Source organism: Equus przewalskii, chromosome 19, assembly GCF_037783145.1.
Source record: "Equus przewalskii isolate Varuska chromosome 19, EquPr2, whole genome shotgun sequence".
Lineage (NCBI taxonomy): Eukaryota > Metazoa > Chordata > Mammalia > Perissodactyla > Equidae > Equus > Equus przewalskii.
In genome coordinates, this window is record NC_091849.1 from 27,228,978 (window position 1) to 27,238,359 (window position 9,382).

General features: G+C 34.7%; 1 protein-coding gene across 1 annotated transcript; it reads right to left on the reverse strand.

The window, feature by feature from the left end:
* Positions 1-318: 318 nt before the first annotated feature.
* LOC103543362 (putative olfactory receptor 2B8) lies at positions 319-1,269 on the reverse strand. Its single transcript, XM_008510247.2, has one exon. The coding sequence runs from the start codon at positions 1,267-1,269 to the stop codon at positions 319-321; it is 951 nt and encodes a 316-aa protein (XP_008508469.2).
* Positions 1,270-9,382: the final 8,113 nt, after the last annotated feature.

Sequence of the window (9,382 nt, forward strand, 5' to 3'; positions counted from 1 at the left end):
TACAGTATGTACTTAAATGTCTTTTTGCAAGAGAAGCAGAATAATGTTTCCAAATGGGGTTGCAAATAAGAAAACTTCATAGAGCTTTTAAAAATAATAAATATAACACAGATGTTCTAGAGACACTGAATCACCATCTCTGGAAGCTGGAATGAATCTATGAATGTTGATTTGAACACACGTTTTTCATAGGACAATGAGGTAAGAAAATTCCCTTGAGAGTTGTTAGGGAAAATTTTAGCTGACACATGGAAGACAAAAACATCTTAAGGGCTCTGGTATTCAAAGACCTTCCATTAAACTGTTTTCCTCACCCAGTTATCTGGAGTCATGACCATTCCAAAGAACATTCTTCATTGCTCCCTTCACATCCTTGTTCCGCAGAGTATATATGAGGGGGTTGATCATGGGAGTAACGATGGTGTAGAAGAGAGCTATGAATTTGCCCTGATCCTGAGAGTAGTTGTTGTTGCGCTGGAGATAAGCATAGATGGCTGTGCCATAGAACAGGGTGACCACTGTGAGGTGAGATCCACATGTCCCAAATGCTTTTCTCTGCCCTGCTGCAGACTTTATCCTTAAGATGGCCCTGACGATCCCACCATAGGAGAACATGATAAATGCAACTGGTATGAGAAGTATGAAGACAACTACAAAGAAGATCTCAGACTCATTGATACTGGTGTCAACACAGGCGAGCTTGAGCAATGCAGGTACTTCACAGAAAAAGTGGTCTAATTTATTTCTCCCACAAAGTGGTAAAAGGAAGATGAGTACCGTTTGCAATAAGGAGTTGGCAAAACCAATGAACCATGAAGCAGAAGCCATCAGGGCACAGAGATGGGGAGGCATGATTACTGTGTAATGAAGGGGCCTGCAAACAGCTACATAACGGTCAAATGCCATAACTCCTAAGAGAATGCATTCAGTGCCTCCCAATCCTAGAGAGATATACAGCTGAACTACACAACCACCAAAGGAGATAGATTTGTTTATTCCCCTGAGATTGACCAGGAGCTGGGGAACAATGCTGGTAGTGTAACACAGGTCCAGAAAGCTGAGGTTGGAGAGGAAAAAGTACATAGGGGTGTGAAGATGTGGGTCCAGGTGGGACAATGCAATGATGGTTGTGTTTCCCAGCAAAGTGAAGATATAGAAGATCAAAAGAACCACAAAGAGGACCAGCTCCAGTTGAGGCCTGTCAGAGAAAGCCAGCAGGATAAACCCAGTGAAGGAGCTTGCATTTTTCTCTTCCAGCCTTGCTAGCATATGGTTCCTATCAAGACCAAGCATTTAGAAATTTTTAGAAGGTGTCTTTAAAAGAAAAGGAGAGAGGAAGAGGTGAATCTATCATGATAAAAGACACAGTCATGGGATTTTTATATGCAATTGTTTTCCGAAATGATGTACTCATTCAGATGGACATATCTTATACCAATGTAGTTCCACATTATCACAAAAAGTTATATCATTGATATTTAATGTAAGAAAAATCAAATAATAGACCTTGTGTTCCCATCATTCATGGGTATGAAAGGCCTGTTTCAGACTGAGTTTCATAAGATTTAAAGTACTATAAGAATACATGTACATTAGAGAAAATGAGAATGAGGGAAATACTGGAGCACGATCAGAAAGAATAAGAAAGAGAAGCAGACAGAGGCAGAGAGATTATTTGAAACATATATCTCAAAATTCTACACAATTGTACATACCTCACATGCAATAGAATATAAAGCAAGATAATCTCTAAAATACATTCAGATATTGGAATTCGTGATCTAGAATGTACTTATACAGAGGATTAAATTATATTAAAAATATCACTTACAGCGCTGACTCTACATATTTTGGAAGTTTTGCTCTGTACTCTACCTAATCCATTGTATTTGTGAAGACTACCCTGGTCCTTTTTATGGTAGTCAAACAATTAAATACTCAGTCAGACACCGTTCAATCACCATTATTCTGTTACAGTGTTGAACTCTTGCCCTCAAGATGCTTGAAATTACCAGACCAACTTTACAAGTCCTCTGAAAATTCACTGGCTATGCAGAGTCAGTTGGAATCAGAACTCTAAAATCCAGTGGCCAACAGTTTCCTTTTCCTTTTGCTGATTTCATTTTCAAATATTACCAACAACTAGAGTGTGTGGATTCCGGAAAGAGGTGGGATTATTTTCTATGAACGTTCTAATCAAGGTAAACATTTTTAAAAGTGATCCAATTGTGTAACCTATGTACAAACTGTAATGCTTTACATCACTCCCTGTGATAAAGTAAAAAAGATAAATACGTAGAGATAAAGACAGACACATCATCACAGCAACGACAGGTCAAAGACATATTGTAAAACAAAAAGAAATACAAGGAAAGGCATAAAAAACGAGATTTTGGTATTATAAAAATCTAAGAACATCCATCTACATTCAGTTAATTTTATATACACAGCTTTCTGGAAGCTATCTTGAAGAGTGAGTTACACTGGACCAAACAGGTTGCCAGCTCTAAGGATGGTTGATTGCCGTTTTCATCCAGTTATTTAGTATTGCATAGCATGATCATACCCCAACTTAAGTGGCATCAGGAAATGAATATTTCAGTTCTAGCATATTCAAATGGATAATCACAGTAAATTTTTAATCTTTCTAAAACTTTTAAAATCTGAATCAAGTTAGTGTATAGATACACTAATGTGCAAAATAAATTGGTACAAAGTGGTAGAAAATAAATATTAACAAAATCTGAATAAGGGAAAAGTAAAGATCAAGGGAAACAAGAGTTAGTGGTAGAGAGGCCACTGGGAAATATCCTCTATCACAGACATAAATGCCCTCCTTGTCCCATAATTTACTTCCAAGGAAAGCAAACAACCAAAAGATCGATGTTTTGAAAAGTAAAAGCATTCCCAGCAGCAACGTAATACATCATACATGAGAAGGATTAGTTAACTAAATTAAATTTATACTCAATCAGAAAACAACAGTATGTTAGAGTACTATTTCACATGTCTATCAAATACAATATTTAATTTGTACAAAATGTTTTCACATTTAAAGTTTGAAAAATTAATGTATCCAAAGGTTGAAGGTTAAACTGATATGCTACTTACATTAATAAATGTTAATACTGGCTGGTATTATTGAGTGTTTGATATGCTCTAAAATATTAACATGCATAATCTCAACTAATCTTTTAAAAACTTTTTGAAATTTATTACCGTCCCCTTTAAACATATGAAGAAATTGATTAAAGTGGTTAAATAGCTTACCCAAGATCCTTAAACTCCTAAATGTTTTAACATAAACCCAGGTCCCTTCAATATCAAAGGTCATACTTTCAACAACATTACTTTATCATCAATCAAATGGATTTAATAAAATTCAAAGGAATCGTCACGTGTGACATAGAAGATGTAGCATTTCACAATATTTCATAATTCCTTTGATTTCTTATAAGAATGTGATCAGTGATATCCACACAAAAATCTAGGCACAAAAAAATTCATAATAGAAATGATTATAAAAGTATGAGAGACAGTCTAAATGCGAAATGAAAGGATACATCCTCTGACTCACACCTGTTCAGAAGAGCAAACAAAAACAAACCATGGTCAGTCTCATGCATGCACACACAAATAGAGAGGCACTCATTGAAATGAACTGCTGGCTAATTTTTAAATTGTATCTAATAAAGAAAGCATTCATGAAAGTGGAGAGCAAACATAAAATGCTAACTCATCCAAGGAAAACACCAAAATAATAATGCACCATTAAAATTAATTTATATGATTTCCATTTTATCATCTAAATAAGGACCAAGATGGCAATTGATGAAAGATAAAACCCCAGTGAGATCACGTTGTACAAAATATTTGTTGCTTTACATGATAATACATATATGAATAAAAAAGAATGCTGAAAGGCTACCTATTTGACAGTTATAAAAATGAATGATTTCAGGTTGAAAAATAAAATATCAGGCACAGGAGATGCCCACTAAAACAGAAAAGAATGTGATTGTCTCAGTGTGTGATCATTGCTTCCAATGTCACGCAGGAGCACATACTGGGAGGTATTAGGATACTAATGTCATATTCTATCTTCTGACTTTGAATTTTTTTCTCATTGCAATTCTGGAAAATTATTATCTTTAGTAAGACTGGACATGGGAAAGATCTAATTGCAAAATGCTCTATCCCATTGATTCTCAAGAGTATGTTCGGCTGATCTAGATTACTTTGTTCTGTTCATCTTTTCTTACTTGGAATCCAACCTTTCTAAAGCTGCTTGCACCACCACAAAGGCAATCTTCCAAGAGAAAGAATTCTTTTTGGCTAAGGTCAAATGAGAAATTTTACTTCATTTCCTTCCTACCACATTTGAAGCATTGTGTAATTTGACTGGGAATCATCATCTCTGTTTAGACAAGCATCGTTTGACTCAATGCAGCAAGAAAGATTGATTCATTAGACAAACTATATAAATAATAGCGACTGGAAATATTATTCCTTAGGTACAGGAACAAAGGATGGTGTCCTTAGTAGCCATCACAATATGACGTGATATAGGAAAGTTCTGTTATAAAAATTACACATAAATTATTACTTTGGGTGCAAAAAAATAAATAATTTTTTAAGTGAAGATTATATATGAAGGAAAAAATTTAAATAGGTAAAATAAAACATATCTACAAAACAAAGATGGCATTCTATATAAAAATTACTATCAATAAAAGAATATACAGGGAAACAACATCTCACAAGCTGAGTACTGTATACATATTTTAGATATTTTTGTGCTTCTTTAAGAGAGGAAATAAACTGTTTAATACTAACAATACTGATGATGCATTTTAAACATAGAGAATAAATATTGTGTTTCACAGAGAATAAGAAGCCAAAGGGAAAGAATGAAAGCATATTGTCTAATACTTTCAATACACACGTACACTATTTTTCTGTTACTGAAGGGCATATTTTATTACACCTAAATATGTTATATTTAAATTATTTTCCATGTGTACATACTGAGGTACAATGAATGTACTACAATCGGATGAAACGTCTAGGAATAAATCATTAGCTTCTAAAATGAACAACTAATTTAGTTCTAATATTTGGTGAATTCTGTAGTCTGTTCCTTTTGCCAATGGACATATATGCAAACCGACTGAGCTTTTTGTGGCAACAACAATTGCAACTGAAAATAAACCAACTTGCCAATTCCAAAAGCAACCCTGAGATCAAGTTCCATTCTACTCACCTTTATTCGTCTTATCTGTGCTTCCTAAGCTACTTTCCTACCTCATCTCCAGCTTACAGCCTTTAACAGAGTACTGGGGTTGGAACTCTGATATGTAGAATCAGGAATCAGGTTGTGCGGAGTGAGTGCAAAGGTTGATTATATCAGCATTGGATTATCCAGAAATTTTTCTTAAGCAAGAAGACACTTTCTCATGATGAGTTCACTTGTTTTCATGTGGTACTAGACCTGCTTTTGCCTCTAGGTGGTAGGAAGATGAAGAAAAGCAATTTCGAACTCTCAGTACTATTTCCCCAAATACAATGACTTGGCTTTATGACAGAGAGACCCTATGAGCAACATGAGAGGGTGAGATGGCACTACGCTGTGACTGGGCTGGCACAGATGGAGACTCAAACCTGTTTACCTGGCTGAAGTCTCAAGGGAATGTATGTTCTATGCTGTTGATTAGCTGATGTCACCAAGCTGTCCAAAGATGACAATCCTCAGGGAAAATGGGCAGCAAGGAGAATGTCTCTTCTTTAATTTCATATATTTGACAGAGGACGGGTAACACCCTATACCTCTCTAGTTACCTTAGTTCTCAACTTTCAATGACTTAGATGTTTTACAAAGCCCTTAGATTTTTTTCTCAAAATTACAAAAACTTTTTATGTATAGATAGATAAATCAATCATTCGGTTACTTAATTGTAAAAGTATACATGTAAATAAATTTTTCATTTAAATTCATTCATCACCAACTTATAAGGGATCACAAAACCAATAATTAAGCACACCTTAATCTTTAAGGGAAATATAATGGAGAACAACCATCACTTTTATTAACAAACTCCTAATGTGGCTAATGAATAATATCTCATATCCTCTATAACAGTCTTCAGTTTATATACAAAGGTTTTAATGATTTACTCAAGTAATAAAAAGAAAATTCTTTAATGACATTTACATGGTTGGTTATCTTGAATTTCACTAGTCTTTGCATTTAAATTCCAAATGATTTTTAGTTCACCAGGATAGTTACAAATATTTGCTAAAGAAAAATGGAAGAAAGTAGATGGAGGTTTCACGTGTTAAAGTCAAGTTTGAAGATCAACCAATTTATTTAAAAACATCTTTACTTGACTATACAGGCAACAGACAGCTATAAATAACAACATCTGACTTTGGCAAGCTTGGGCCCTAAACATCAAATGAAACTTCAAAAAAGATAAAATCCCTTTATCCACACTGGAACACCTTTTGTTTCAGAGTAATAGACAACTGCTAAACAGTGGTATAACCTAGCTCAGAGAAAGCCATTTAGGCTTGAAGCATCTTGGTTTTTATACGTCATTAGTGACACAAGTACAGAGAGCGTCTGTGATTAACTTCCATTCTATAGTCAATTGTTTCCCATATATCGACAAATTCCAGTTTTATTTGTAAGATTTAGCTAGTGAGATAAGCTATCTTTCTCCTTCTAAAAACATTCTTAGGTTAGAATTTTCTCAGTTACAGCCCTACTGGTTAAAATCCCATCATAATATTTAAAGGAGGTCTAGTGAAGACTAATACTGCTTAGGGTGTCAGAGGAAGGAGGGAATTACAGAGCTACTATTAATGCTTTTCTTCCCTGTTCACTCTTGCAGTTGTAAGTATTAATTGGTAAAATCACTTAGGTAGGATAATAGTTTTACTTTATCTGGGAATGCTGACCTGCAATAACATTCCTCAGTTTAATATTCTCTCAAGTAGTTCATGGTCATGTTCCCCAAACACATGAATAAGAATGCTCATAGCAGCGCAGTTTGTATTAACCCAAACCTGTAAATAATTCAAATGCTCATCAACAGTAAAATGGCAAAACTGTGAGCTATTCATACAACACAGTACTTTACAAAAGAAAGGAATAAACTACAGCAAAACAAATTGAAACATTGTCCTTCACACAAAAATGCTGAACAAAACATGCCAGTCACAAAGGAATCAATCTGTCTACATAAAGTTCAAAAACAGGTAAAATAAACTGTTGTTTATGAATGCAAACATAGGTGGTAAAACTATAGTTATAATCAAATATTATAGCCAAAACTAAAAAGAATATCGAAAGGCTGATTATAACAAAGTCAAGATCAATGAAGAGAGAAAGGGATGCAATTGGGTAGAGGCTGTCTGAGGAACTGTCCAGGTTCTAGTTTACAAGGGTGTAAATATCATGACTATTTACTTAATTATTATTTAAAATGAACATTTTTATACAGGTATAGAGAGAGACAGGCAGACAGACAGACAGAGACAGAGAGAGATGGCCAGAGGAAATAAGAAATAACACATAGGACAATGTTATACTCATGTTATACCCAAACTATACCTATGACTATAAGAAAGCAGGAAACAAAGCAGCTATATAAAAATAGCAAAAATGATTAGGACTGTTTTTAAATGAATAAGGCTGATAAAAATCACATTTGGAAAAGCTAAGTTCTGAACAAAGGAAAAATTATTAGGGATTTTTAAGGAATCAAATTGGTGGACTAAAAGGAATACAAGTCTGAAAACAATCAATACTGATCTGAGGAAAAGTAACATTAATGTAAAGGAAAGAACAGGAATGCTTCTGCACCCGGTTCCAGGACACCATTCTCTCCGTAGAGTAGACACAGTGAAGATAGCCTTTCTTCTGAAATATCTAAATTGCCACCACCTCAGTAAAGTATTGAACAAGCTATTTCTAGGCTCTGAATTATTCCAAACTCTCAGATTCTCTTCCTCACTGCTTGTCGTCTATCTGAGATAAGCGGAAGGGAAGGTCCACACTTCCTAAGTGAAATGTTATACCACCCTGTACTGCTGCTCCGCTTTTGGATTTCTGTATTTATCACTAGATAAATGGATAAAGAGCCCAAGTGGGAAAAGGAAAGGGAAAAGGGCAGAAACAAAACGAAAGATAGAGAAGACAAATACAGAATGACAAGAACTGAAGACAGTAGATATATGCAGAGATTTCAGTGAAAAAGACTACAGATATATACACTAAATGTGAAAACAGAAGGAAAGTAATAGGGGAAACAATAAAATTATGGGCACAGGGATTCTCAAAAGCTCAAAATGCATTAATTACAAGTAAAGTAAAATATAGTGCCAGACTGTAAAGCCAGCAGGTTGTTTAATTATTCTATAGTGGAAAATATTTCACTTCTTGAAAGGACTTTCACATACATGGTCATCTTACACAAAATGTGGGATGTATTGAATATAGACTCTATGTTTCCACCAAAAGTCAAGGGTAACGAAATCTGAATGCTTTCTATTGAGCACATCCAGTCCCTCACCCCTCTCCTCTGCAGGATGTGACTCTGGAGATTCTCAAGCAGAGTTTTCATAGACTGGAGCTAGACAGTCCCATTGCTTCTATGAAGTTCTTGAAGGATCCTCCCAAACTATTTCATCTTGGAAGGAATTTTCTGGAATCTAAAGAAAATTACATATAATTAGTCTTGTGGGGAAATGATTATGAGCACTATAACCCAAGACATGTGGAAAAACCCCCAGATCACATGCTACATTTCCATCATCCATTCCCTCCCACTCCCAAAACAAGCACTTACATTTTCACACACACAAGACATTTGCATTAGAAAGCTTCCAAAATTTAGTTTACTATGTCTTCTTTGATCATTTGACCAATGAGTGAATCTGTGTTCAGGATGCTGAATATATAGGAAATCTTATAACAATTTGAACCAATTTCTATCTTAACATATTAAAATTCTATTAACTTTAGTCATTATAGGACTATCCTTATAATTCTTATGTAATTAAACTATGAAAATTATTGACATCTTAAAATTGAAAATTATAAACGCAAAGCTTATAATCACACTGAGGAAATCTTTGAATGTACAGCATGCTAATGAAAACATTAAGCAAGGTTGATTGTCATTTCTTGGTAATCATTAGCCTCTATCTAGTGAGAGTAAAGGCTTATTAAAAGGAATTAAAAAAGATATTCCATTATTCCTTGGAAAGAGCATAACTTTGAACTCTGAAAAATCTGGGTTCACATCTTGATCTCGTCATTTAGAAGCTGTGTCACTTCAAGCAAGGATTTAACCTCCCTGTTCCAGAGTGTGCTCAG